At 35.7% G+C, this 14132-nt stretch overlaps 1 protein-coding gene across 3 annotated transcripts in view; it reads right to left on the bottom strand.

Annotated features, from left to right (window-relative positions):
- LOC117328080 (phosphatidylinositol-binding clathrin assembly protein LAP-like) overlaps positions 1–14132 on the bottom strand; it is a 94639-nt gene that overhangs the window by 6631 nt on the left and 73876 nt on the right. For all 3 annotated transcript variants that reach the window (XM_033885426.1, XM_033885425.1, XM_033885424.1), the window contains 8 exons: positions 12853–13026; positions 11087–11119; positions 9708–9749; positions 8772–8822; positions 7083–7236; positions 6745–6871; positions 2442–2495; positions 191–416 (listed from right to left, as the gene is read on the bottom strand). In XM_033885426.1, coding sequence (XP_033741317.1) covers positions 213–416; positions 2442–2495; positions 6745–6871; positions 7083–7236; positions 8772–8822; positions 9708–9749; positions 11087–11119; positions 12853–13026 — 839 coding nt within the window. In that variant the 3' untranslated portion in view covers positions 191–212. The remainder of the gene's footprint in view (positions 1–190; positions 417–2441; positions 2496–6744; positions 6872–7082; positions 7237–8771; positions 8823–9707; positions 9750–11086; positions 11120–12852; positions 13027–14132) is intronic.

Here is a 14132-nt window from a genome sequence, read left to right on the forward strand (position 1 = left end):
TAAGAGGAAGATACATGTGTATTATAGTATTAAGAAGATAACAAAGTTGAAAAAATCATCACAAACTTCTCATGAGAAATTAAGAAAGAAGGAAATATTCCAAAAAGTAATGCTTTTAACTTTATCATTAATTACAGACTGGCAAACTCACAATTCAATTTTAATATGAACATCTCCCTGCACAACTTACCACTTCTCACAGTAAATTAATCTCATAATGCACCAAATGGGTCGTTTTGTTGTTGCCCAGTTGGGGGTCGGGGCTGTTGCATCATTCCCATTGGCTGCATTCCTGTAGCATACATATTAGACTGCATGCCCATATTTGGTTGCATACCCATAGTTGGCTGCATTCCCATTGGTTGGCCCATCTGCATTCCCATGGGGCGAGGTTGTCCCATCATACCAACAGGTTGCTATAGAAAATAATCAATTTCCGATTAAAATTTTAAGAATTTTAATTTCTAAAACTCTAGAAATTTTAATCTATGTGGTGAAAAAGTAAACTGATGATTAACAAGAGATCCCAGAGGGATCTTGGCACCCACCATTGAATGATCTTCATAGGTTCCATGTCAGATTGATCTTTTCTCTACTATTTCCTTCATTTTACTAATCTGTGCAAATTGAGACATCCCTCCAGTACTTTTCAAACAAGGGAATCTTAGCTATATAAGAAATTTGAGATTTAACGATAATGGCTGTTTGTTTGCAAGGTTGTTTTCAGGACAGACTGGTCCAAAAATGCAATACAAGGGACCAAGGGGAACCTACTTCCATTCAGTACTTTCAGAAATAGAGATAACAAACTTCAATTGTCAGAATCCAAGATGGCGGTCTGTCGGCCATATTGTTTTCCAATTGATCTCAAAATGCAATAAGCATAACGAGGCACCAAGGGGAACCTCCATATGAAATTTGAGAAAGATCCCTTCAGTACTTTCTCAGAAATAGCGATAACAAACTTCAATTGTAAAATCTAAGATGGCTGCCTGTCGGCCATGTTATTTTCAGATTGGTCTCAAAATGCAATATGCATAACTAGGCACCAAGGGAAACTTACATATGAAATTTGAGAAAGATCCCTTAAAAACTTTCTCAGAAATAGCGATAACAAACTTCAATTGTCAAAATCCAAGATGGTTGCCTGTCGGCCATGTTGTTTTCAGATTGGTCTCAAAACGCAATATGCATAACTAGGCACCAAGGGAAACTTACATATGAAATTTGACAAAGATCCCTTAAATACTTTCTCAGAAATAGTGATAACAAACTTCAATTGTCAAAATCCAAGATGGCTGCCTGTCGGCCATGTTGTTTTCAGATTGGTCTCAAAACGCAATATGCATAACTAAGCACCAAGGGAAACCTACATATGAAATTTCAGAAAGATCCATTCAGTACTTTCTCAGAAATAGTGATAACAAACTTAAATTGTCAAAATCCAAGATGGCTGCCTGTCGGCCATGTTGTTTTCTGATTGGTCTCAAAACGCAATATGCATAACTAGGCACCAAGGGAAACCTACATATGAAATTTCAGAAAGATCCATTCAGTACTTTCTCAGAAATAGTGATAACAAACTTAAATTGTCAAAATCCAAGATGGCTGCCTGTCAGCCATGTTGTTTTCTGATTGGTCTCAAAACGCAATATGCATAACTAGGCACCAAGTGAAACTTACATATGAAATTTGAGAAAGATCCCTTAAACACTTTCTCAGAAATAGTGATAACAAACATCAATTGTCAAAATCCAAGATGGCAGCCTGTCGGCCATGTTGTTTCCAGATTGGTCTCAAAACGCATTATGCATAACTAGGCACCAAGGGAAACTTACATATGAAATTTCTGAAAGATCCATTCAGTACATTCTCAGAAATAGCGATAACAAACTTTAATTGTCAAAATCCAAGATGGCTGCCTGTCGGCCATGTTGTTTTCGGATTGGTCTCAAAACGCAATATGCATAACTAGGCACCAAGGGGAACCTACATATGAAATTTGAGAAAGATCCCTTCAGTACTTTCTCAGAAATAGCGATAACAAACTTCAGTTGTCAAAATCCAAGATGGCTGCCTGTCGGCCATGTTGTTATCTGATTGGTCTCAAAACGCAATATGTATAACTAGGCACCAAGGGGAACCTTCATATGAAATTTGAGAAAGATCCCTTTAGTACTTTCTCAGAAATAGCGATAACAAGAATTGTTTACGGATGGAGGGACGGACGGACGGACGGAGGGACGGAGGGACAGACAGCCGACGGACCACGGACGCAGGGCGATTTGAATAGCCCACCATCTGATGATGGTGGGCTAAAAACTTGCTGTACATAGAGGAAAATAATCAGCTATTCTGTTTTACACCAATGAATTCAGTTTAAGTTTTTATGACAATAAACAAAATACGGAATAAAAAGTCTGCCAAACTTGTGGCCTTACCATCATTGGCGGCTGTGTTTGTGCACCCATGTTGTAGCCCATGGCTGGTTGAGTCTGAAATAAACAAGTGTTAATTATTTCCTCCTTACAATAAGTATTAACAATTCTTGTACCAGATACATACACCATAGCAATGCAAACTGATGCAGAATACGCCCATCTAACCATATCAAATGATTTCTTGCTTGATTGATATTTAACTTAAGTATTCTTGGACTTGAATAAAAAACAAGAGATCCCAGAGGGATCTTGGCATTCCACCATTGAATGATCTTTATAGGTTCCATGTCAGATTGATCTTTTCTCTACTTTTCCCTTCCTCTTACTAATCTGTGTAAATTGAGAAACATCCCTCCAGTACTTTTCAAACAAGGGGAACTTATACAGGTATATGAAATTTGAGATTTAGCGATAATCACTGTCTGTCGACAATGTTTTCAGATTGGTCCGAAAATGCCATACGACGGACCAAGGGGAATCTACATATGAAATTTGAGAAATATCCCTTCAGTACCTTCTGTAAAATAACGATAACAAACTTCAGTTGTCAAATTCCAAGATGGCTGTCAGTTGGCCATGTTGTTATCCGACCGGTCTCAAAATGAAATATGCATAACTAGGGACCAAGGGCAACCGATATATAAAATTTCAGAAAGATCCCTTCAGTTCTTTCTGAGAAATAGCGATAACAAACTTCAATTGTCAAAATCCAAAATGGCTGCCTGTCGGCCATGTTGTTTTCCGATCCATCCCAAAATGCAATATGCATAACTGCAGACCAAGGGGAACCTACATATAAAATTTCAGAAAGATCCCTTCAGTACTTTCTCAGAAATAGCGATAACAAACTTCAATTGTCATAATCCAAGATGGCTGCCTGTCGGCCATGTTGTTTTCCGATCGGTCCCAAAATGCAATATGCATAACTAGGGACGAAGGGCAACCTACATATGAAATTTGAGAAAGATCCCTTCAGCACTTTCTCAGAAATAGCAATAACAAGAATTGTTTATGGACGGACGGACCATGGACCACGGACCGAGGACGCAAGGCGATTTGAAAAGCCCACCATCTGATGATGGTGGGCTAGGTGGGCTAATAAACTGAAAAATTAGAAATCTAATCTCTATTGTCCTCAACACATTCAAAATTTAAAAATGGAAAAAAACAAGAGATCCCAGAGGGATCTTGGCGCCCACCATTGAATGATCTTCATAGGTTCTATGTCAGATTGATCTTTTCTCTACTTTTCCCTTCATTTTACTAATCTGTGCAAATTGAGACATCCCTCCAGTACTTTTCAAACAAGGGAATCCTAGCTATATAAGAAATTTGAGATTTAACGATAATGGCTGTTTGTTTGCCAGGTTGTTTTCAGGACAGACTGGTCCAAAAATGCAATACAAGGGACCAAGGGGGACCTACTTATGAAATTTGAGAAAGATCCATTCAGTACTTTGAGAAATAGAGATAACAAACTTCAATTGTCAAAATCCAAGATGGCGGTCTGTCGGCCATATTGTTTTCCGATTGATCTCAAAATGCAATAAGCATAACGAGGCACCAAGGGGAACCTCCATATGAAATTTGAGAAAGATCCATTCAGTACTTTCTCAGAAATAGCGATAACAAACTTCAATTGTCAAAATCCAAGATGGCTGCCTGTCGGCCATGTTGTTTTCAGATTGGTCTCAAAACGCAATATGCATAACTAGGCACCAAGGGAAACCTACATATGAAATTTCAGAAAGATCCATTCAGTACATTCTCAGAAATAGCGATAACAAACTTCAATTGTCAAAATCCAAGATGGCTGCCTGTCGGCCATGTTGTTTTCGGATTGGTCTCAAAACGCAATATGCATAACTAGGCACCAAGGGAAACTTACATCTGAAATTTCAGAAAGATCCATTCAGTACTTTCTCAGAAATAGTGATAACAAACTTCAATTGTCAAAATCCAAGATGGCTGCCTGTCGGCCATGTTGTTTTCGGATTGGTCTCAAATCGCAATATGCATAACTAGGCACCAAGGGGAACCTGCATATGAAATTTGAGAAAGATCCCTTCAGTACTTTCTCAGAAATAGCGATAACAAACTTCAATTGTCAAAATCCAAGATGGCTGCCTGTCGGCCATGTTGTTTTCCGATTGGTCTCAAATCGCAATATGCATAACTAGGCACCAAGGGGAACCTGCATATGAAATTTGAGAAAGATCCCTTCAGTACTTTCTCAGAAATAGCGATAACAAACTTCAATTGTCAAAATCCAAGATGGCTGCCTGTCGGCCATGTTGTTTTCCGATTGGTCTCAAAACGCAATATGCATAACTAGGCACCAAGGGGAACCTACATATGAAATTTGAGAAAGATCCCTTCAGTACTTTCTGAGAAATAGCGATAACAAGAATTGTTTACGGACGGAGGGACGGAGGGACGGACGGACGACGGACCACGGACGCAGGGCGATTTGAATAGCCCACCATCTGATGATGGTGGGCTAAAAATATCTTTAAAAATTAAATGCTTAATGTTGTTAGACCTCACATGAACATCAATACCAAAAATTAGCTGCATGGGTATCTTGACTCAATATGGAGTGTGTGAGTATATTAACTCACAATAGTGCTGTGTGGGTATCTTAACTCAATATGGAGTATGTTGGTATCTTAACTCAATATGGAGTATGTGGGTATCTTAACTCAATATGGAGTGTGTGGGTATCTTAACTCAATATGGAGCGTGTGGGTATCTTAACTCAATATGGAGCATGTGGGTATCTTAACTCAATATGTAGTGTGTGGGTATCTTAACTCAGAATATGGAGTATGTGGGTATCTTAACTCAATATGGAGTATGTGGGTATCTTAACTCAATATGGAGTATGTGGGTATCTTAACTCAATATGGAGTATGTGGGTATCTTAACTCAATATGGAGTGTGTGGGTATCTTAACTCAGAATATGGCTGTGTGGGTATCTTAACTCAGAATATGGCTGTGTGGGTATCTTAACTCAATATGGAGTGTGTGGGTATCTTAACTCAATATGGAGTATGTGGGTATCTTAACTCAATATGGAGTGTGTGGGTATCTTAACTCAATATGGAGTATGTAGGTATCTTAACTCAATATGGAGTGTGTGGATATCTTAACTCAATATGGAGTATGTGGGTATCTTAACTCAATATGGAGTGTGTGGGTATCTTAACTCAATATGGAGTATGTGGGTATCTTAACTCAATATGGAGTGTGTGGGTATCTTAACTCAGAATATGGCTGTGTGGGTATCTTAACTCAATATTGAGTGTGTGGGTATCTTAACTCAGAATAGGGCTGTGGGGGTATCTTAACTCAATGTTGAGTTTGTGGGTATCTTAACTCAATATGGAGTATGTGGGTATCTTAACTCAATATGGAGTGTGTGGGTATCTTAACTCAATATGGAGTATGTGGGTATCTTAACTCAATATGGAGTGTGTGGGTATCTTAACTCAGAATATGGCTGTGTGGGTATCTTAACTCAATATTGAGTGTGTGGGTATCTTAACTCAGAATATGGCTGTGTGGGTATCTTGACTCGATATGGAGTATGTGGGTATCTTAACTCAATATGGAGTGTTTGGGTATCTTAACTCAGAATAGGGCTGTGGGGGTATCTTAACTCAATGTTGAGTTTGTGGGTATCTTAACTCAATATGGAGTATGTGGGTATCTTAACTCAGAATAGGGCTGTGTGGGTATCTTAACTCAATATGGAGTATGTGGGTACAGTATGTATCTTAACTCAATATGGAGTATGTGGGTATCTTAACTCAGAATAGGGCTGTGGGGGTATCTTAACTCAATATTGAGTGTGTGGGTATCTTGACTTAATATTGGCTGTTTTGGTATCTTGACTTAATATGGGGTTTGAGATATCTTGAATCAGAATGGGGCTGTGGGGGTATTTTGACTCAGAATGCAGCTGTGGGGGTATTTTGACTCAGAATGGGGCTGTTGGGGGTATTTTGACTCAGAATGGGGCATAGAGCTTTGACTTGCTTTGGGGGCTATGGAGTGCATGCTTGACTCAATATGGGTTTGTGGAGTATATTTTACTCACTTAATTTACCATGCAAATGAGTATAAGAATACATTTTACTTGTCAAAGGGCTGATAAGGAATGATTGATTTATGGATTGGATTTCTTTCATCAAAGCCTTCTCCAGTATATTTGGTTCCCGAGGAGGTTAGAGTATCAGACTCCCTATTGACGTGTTTTGATTATACCTGAATTATCTAACTTCATTAGGCATGACTTACCATGGGGTTTGTAGGCGCAAAACCCTGATTCCATGTGGTGGTTGAGGATGCCAATGCTGGCTGATTCTGCCAGTTAGCCCCACCAGTCTTCTTCTGTTCACCCTTTGGCTGCCACTCATGTTGTTGTCTACAATAAATTTAAATTTGAATATGGAGTATCTGTTGGGACAAATGAAAACAAAATGATCATAAAATACATACACATACTCTGTGGTCAAGTGTGATGGTTCCTTTTAAAGGACCATATAACATCTGAAGCTTGTTGAATTGCAATATATCAATACTACAATCAAATAAGGCTTTAAATCTAACGTTACCATATGAAGAGGTGTACCTACTTTTTGACTTGTTGAGCCGGTCCATTGATGTGGAGATTACCAGCCAGTTGGACCAGACTTGTGTTAAGATCAGGCTGTATCAACTTATCCTGTTTCTTGTCCTCTGTTAGATTCTGTGATTTGGGTTGTAGTACTTCACCAAATGCATCAAACCCTGTCAACAAAACAGTATAATATTGATGTGGTCTTGTAAGGTACAAAGGTAGATAACTCCTCCCAGCATGGCCAGCAATTCAATCAAACATGGTATCATACATACTTCCTACAAATGTCATGTGTAGGGCACCACTAATAAACTATGACCATATCTTATATTTGTGATTACAAACAAAATGTTATGATATACTACTAAGGGTAATGATATCTATTTTCAGATCATGTTAATTGGTTAATATACCAGTAAAATACCAGGACACTCAGGTTTACAGTATTTAAAATAAGAGACACATGTACAGGTAAAGTACTTTACTTAAACCGAGACAGTTGTACAGACAAGGACTATAAATTGATATATTAGCTTGATTGAGCTGACCCATAGGAAAAGTACAACTACATCTAAATGAATCACAACAATTATATGTCTACAATGGAGCTCACAGGGTACATGTAGTTCTTGTGTTGACTGTTTCATGCATGGAAACTTGGTCAAGGACATACAAGTTTGTTTGTTTGATGGATTTATCGCCCCATGAACAGCCAGGGTCATTTTGAAGAGAGGTCTCCTTGTAGCAGTTGGTGACTACCTCACTGAACAACATATTGGAGGCCCAGTGCATGCTATCCAGAGCAATTAGGGTAAAGTGTCTTGCCCAAGGACACAACCACAACAGCATAGATAAGGCCGTTTCTCAGCTTCCCGAGAAACACAAATCGAAATGTATAGAGAGCATCAAACCACGCACCTGAGATCTTCACCTGAGGTTATGTGGCTGGTACTGTAACGGACAGATCTCCGCGGTAAGGTCTAACAGTAAAACACCCCATATCCAAAACAGTCTTGGGATGGGTAATTTGCAGATTTTCATATATACAATTTACAAGTAAACATATATAAGGGCAGCAGGAGCACATTTGGATATGTAATGTTCTGCTGTATTCAAGTTGTTTTTAAACTGTTGGTCTTTGTCATCAGCAATTATAAATATTAGATTCTGAAAACTGACATTTTTTTCTTCTGATGAATGGTGTTAAATAAACAGTAGACATGCAGTGATAACATATAGAAAGCATGGTGATCACATAGGAAACATGAACATAAACACATTCTTTCTCATCATTTTCATGAGATATCACAAATCAAAACACTTTTTGTTATTATTTTAACAAAAACGAAAATTGAAAATAATAAATAAAATTCCACAACAGCTTTTTTAACAATATGCATTATATTTCATACTAAAAGTTATAACAGAGATATGTTGTCTCTAATGGGGTTACATCACAACATTAAGATATGGACAGTCTACTGACTTCACTCTAGGAGTTTATCAACAATGATGCTGCTCTATGGGTATATGAAAACTACATTCTCATCAGGATAATTAGATAAATCCAAAAATTAAAACCACCAAAATAAAATAAACTTGGGACGATTGAACAAAACCTTTAAAGGTACATATGTAAAAGAACATAACTATTCTGGAAGAACATGAAAATAAACTTGACAACTAGGACAGGATATTTGGTCACCTGATCCCTGGTCGGAGGTGGAGGAAGGGGCGGGACTGGTCCTACCCACAGCTGCCACACAAACAAGAAACAGAAGAACATTACCATCTGTAACTGACATTAATGTTACATCTCTACAGACATATAGAAGATATTCAATGGTTTCCTGTTGAATATATCATATATTTCATGAGTATGACAGAATATGTTTTCTATCTATTTCATTGTTATAGATGAAAAAAAACCGAAACAAATCTATGTTTCGAAAAAGTATGGTGATGAGAAGTGTAATCTTTAACGCTGTACCCCTATGATGTTATGCTTGACAAAACGGCATAGTTTGGAATGGGCTGCTGAACACAATTTCAACATTTTTCTGTTGTTACCTGTTGAATTTTGCTTATGAAATTATTGTGAAATGAATATATTATCAAAATCTGCAATATATATTGCAGAAATGCAGCAAAAAAACAACACTTACACTACCTTCACTTCATTTGGAAAATTGGCAGATTTCAATGTGATAAATAGAAAGCACCATTTTAATTTGTAAAAATAAAATTTTAAAAAAAGTATAAAACTGATGATACAGCAAGAAATAAATCTTATCAAGTTGATAATTTCTTATATTTCACAGGTAAAAAATGTAATAAATTGTTTCATTGTGGTAACATAAGTAAGGGTTTAAAATACTGTATTGTTTGGACAATATCAGTTGGTATTTTTTCAAATTATCCTTGATCACTTTATAAACATATCCATCAGCTAACTTGTCAACTAATCTAAAGCTGTACAAATGAAATCTAGAACTGAGTTATGTAGACAATTAATTGTGAAAACTGCACACTGACAAATTTTTGGTAGCAATTAGTAAGTTATATCAACTTCAAAGATATACCAAATTCAATTATATTACAAAATGTTTTATTATTCCTGTAATTTTCAACAGTGCCCTACCTTGCTCCATAAAATTGGGAGTGAGACTCCTGTGTTGGAGAGCTTGAAAAGATATACAACATGGATCAAAGGATGCAGATAATATATTTGGGGAGATAACTCTGTCAATATACAGTCGAACCCCGGACTTTGTCTATAAACATACATCATGGTGTTTTCCCTGACAAGATCTTTTTACCCATAAAACATGGACTGATATCACAGCATAGGAATAGCAGCAGTAACATTAAAATATCACAGGCTCTTTCAACATATAAAATACAACAGATACCTTCAACATATAAAATATAACAGATGCCTTCAACATATGAAATATAATAGATTCCTTCAATATACAAAATATAACAGATGCCTTCAACATATGAAATATAATAGATTCCTTCAATATACAAAATACAACAGATGCCTTCAATATACAAAATATAACAGATTCCTTCAATATACAAAATACAACAGACGCCTTCAACATATATAATATAACAGATTCCTTCAACATATAAAATACAACAGATGCCTTCAACATATGAAATATAATAGATTCCTTCAATATACAAAATACAACAGATGCCTTCAACATATGAAATATAACAGACGCCTTCAACATATAAAATATAACAGATTCCTTCAAGACGCCTTCAACATATAAAATATAACAGATTTCTTCAATATACAAAATACAACAGACGCCTTCAACATATATAATATAACAGATTCCTTCAACATATAAAATACAACAGATGCCTTCAACATATGAAATATAATAGATTCCTTCAATATACAAAATACAACAGATTCCTTCAATATACAAAATACAACAGATTCCTTCAACATATGAAATATGACAGACGCTTTCAACATATAAAATATAACAGATTCCTTCAAGACGCCTTCAACATATAAAATATAACAGATTTCTTCAATATACAAAATACAACAGATGCCTTCAACATATGAAATATAACAGACGCCTTCAACATATAAAATATAACAGATTCCTTTGATATATAAAATATAATAGGCTCCTTCAACATACAAAATATAACAGAGTATGCCAATTTTTTTAGGCAAAGTTCCCTTGAAATTACATACATTCTCTTACTTTTTTGGGGTTTTTTGTTTAATAATATCAGATAGTATAAGTCAAATCCTGGCAACAGAAAGTTCATACTCATAAGCCTGCACATTAAAGTGTCAAGAGACCAATTGTTCCTACAGTATTTAACAACTAGCTGGGTCATCAAAATCACAAGTATAACATTGGAAGGTAGTGTGTGAAACACACAGAAACAAAAAGAAATGTTGGGAACACATATCTGAAACATATGAATCCAAAACAAAACTAACCAAACTGAAATGATAGAAGATAGAAAAGCACCCACCTGGACTAGCCGGCATTGTCATCTCGGGGAATGCTAGTGACATAAACACAAACATTCAGTACCAAAACAGAGTCCAACAGAGAGATTATAACATACAGATATATTAATGACATTGTTCTTCCTTAGATGAATATTTCCTGATTGTATATGTTCATTTGTAACATGAATTAAGTCTTTTCACAGTTAATGGAAACAGGACATTTCACAAATAATCATAAAATTGTACTGCTAACCAAATAACACAAAAGAGAATAGGTTGGAAATATAGACACAGATAGTGACACCCTATTTCTATCATACAAGCTACCAACTTCAGCTTCTATATCTTGTCTTGTGAGTAATCAGTCTTTGATTTGGGTAAAAAAAAATCCAAGTAACAGATAATGAGGTAACTGAAAATATAACTCTTCTTTTAAAATAGAAAGAGCTTTGAAGGATAGTATTCCAGCCAGTCAAAAGACATTGCGTGAATTCCATTTTAATCTAAGTAAAGTGAGTATGATTTTCATTCATTAACAAGATTAAAATCCAGTATGATTTCATTCGATCATGAGAGTAAAGGTGAGTATGATTTCATTTATTAACAAGAGTAAAGGTGAGTATGATTTCATTCATTAACAAGAGTAAAGGTGAGTATGATTTCATTTATTAACAAGAGTAAATGTGAGTATGATTTCATTTATTAACAAGAGTAAATGTGAGTATGATTTCATTTATTAACAAGAGTAAAGGTGAGTATGATTTCATTCATTAACAAGAGCAAAGGTGAGTAGGATTTCACTTATTAACAAGAGTAAAGGCGAGTATGATTTCATTCATTAACAAGAGTAAAGGTGAGCATGATTTTCATTCATTAACAAGAGTAAAGGTGATTATGATTTTCATACGTTAATAAGAGTAAAGGTGAGTATGATTTCATTCATTAACAAGAGTAGATATGAGTATGATTCTTAATTGACATGAACACATGCAGGGTGTTTGGTGACAGACATAGGGAACTTAAAGACATGACTAGATGGATCCCTTAAAACTGTTTTGACATACAGACACAGAATCAAATAATATATATGTGATTTATTACACTATTTCATGCATTACTATAAATATATCATACATAACTATGAAAAATCAGAAAACTTCAACATTTCAATGAAATCTTGTGTAAAGTCAAGAATTCCTCTTTTTAAAATTCTTGCTGAACATGTTTTCTTTCAAACAAAATCAAACAAACTAAAAACCATTAAAGCATATTGTTGATATACATTAGAAAGAAAAGTCCTGATAAAATAAACCCAACAGTGCTAATGAGTGACACAGTGATGGACCTAATCCCAAACAAAAAGTTCCAAACAAACGCAATGTTTCATATACCAACAACAATCTCCTAATTCTCACCAATATCCTTCTTCAAATTTCACATTTCTTTTAAATTTCAATAATATATTAGCTTCAATACAATACAAAGTATTTCTGCACTTTTGTGGCATGTTAAGTTACGGTCAAACATGGATAAAAACTTGGAAAATGTATACAGCATGTTGCCCCTATATTTCAGTCCTACTGTAGTATACTTCTAAAAATGTATGCCAATTATTTCGAAATGTCTGGACGTCCAAAAAACTTTCATATCCAGAGATTTAACTGTACAAATATGAACTACAATGGGAACAAGACGGGAACAATTTGACAAAAGGAATGTTGTGATATAGTACACAAAATGTATCTACTACTACACACTGTGTTACAAACAACAGTGACAACCAAACCTTGGGGACTGGTGCCCAGAATTTGTGCCCCCTGCATCTGCATTGGCACACCCCCCATAGCCCCGCCCGAACCAGTCAGACTGGACAGGTCTCCCCCACAACTACTGGTGGTGCCCCCTAGGGCCAGCGAGTCCAGGGGATCAAGCGGTTCCTCCTCGGGTGGGACAGTAGGGGCTGAACAGAGAAAGGCAAAAAAGATGAAGACTCCCTGTATTATAGAACCAAGTACAGGTAAGACACTGCACACCTCCACAAGATATACATAACCTTACCATAAATAATAAACACAGGTGTTGTGGAGAAAATCACAGCTTAACAGTAAATAGTCTAATAAATACAGGTATTGTGGAAAAATTAACAGCTAAACTGGGCAAGTTTTTTACCTTTATTAGCTAACAATTAAAACTTTATTGAATGATACTTTTGGTTTACCGTGTTCTAATACATACATGCTGCATGTAAGGTTCGCTGTTGAGTAATTCTACTGGAGAACCTAGTAATGCTTTATTTATAGACTCCTGGCAACAAGGCCTCTAACATCAGGGGAATCAAGGCGAAACAATCTGCTATTTATCAATGGACATCTTAAAATCATCAACATATCCAAACTGTTATGCATTGGTAGGAATAAAATCATTTGTTCTTGATACAGTTTCTTTAAATTTTCAATACTTCAACAATTCAATAATCTAAAAAAATATGGAAGAATGTGTTTATGATTTGATAATGAATAATCACACAAGATTTTTAACAATATGATGAAGATGTAATCAAAGCAAGTCTGTTAAGGAAGACAATACAATGGAAAAAGAAAATTCAAGTTTTATATCAAGATCTTAAGTTCAAGTATCTATACTAATTATCCACAGTAACAACAACATTATTATCCAATTTTACTGTACAAGATATAAAGGACTAACTGAATTCCTTAATTGTCAAATGTGATACATTTCTTATTGAAAGTTTTTTTGCCATGTCAAATATTTGCAATGTCTTTTGGACAGAGGAACATAAAAATGTTGTTGTTGAACTTTGGTAATGTATAAAACACACTACTAAGACTACAGACACTCTTTATTATCTACAGCAACAAGGACAAATATTTGAATCAATGTATTTTAGTACTACTTTTGATAATTATCATTGATTAATGTAATAGTACCAGTCATACTCGAACCGGACCATTTGGCCTCTTCACCTCGCCAAAGGTTTGTTCTGATTTTCTGGTGCACAGACAAATGGACAAAAAAATATAGACTTTGAGGACATGTTCAAACACA

This window comes from Pecten maximus, chromosome 5 (assembly GCF_902652985.1).
Source record: "Pecten maximus chromosome 5, xPecMax1.1, whole genome shotgun sequence".
NCBI classification, from domain to species: Eukaryota; Metazoa; Mollusca; class Bivalvia; order Pectinida; family Pectinidae; genus Pecten; species Pecten maximus.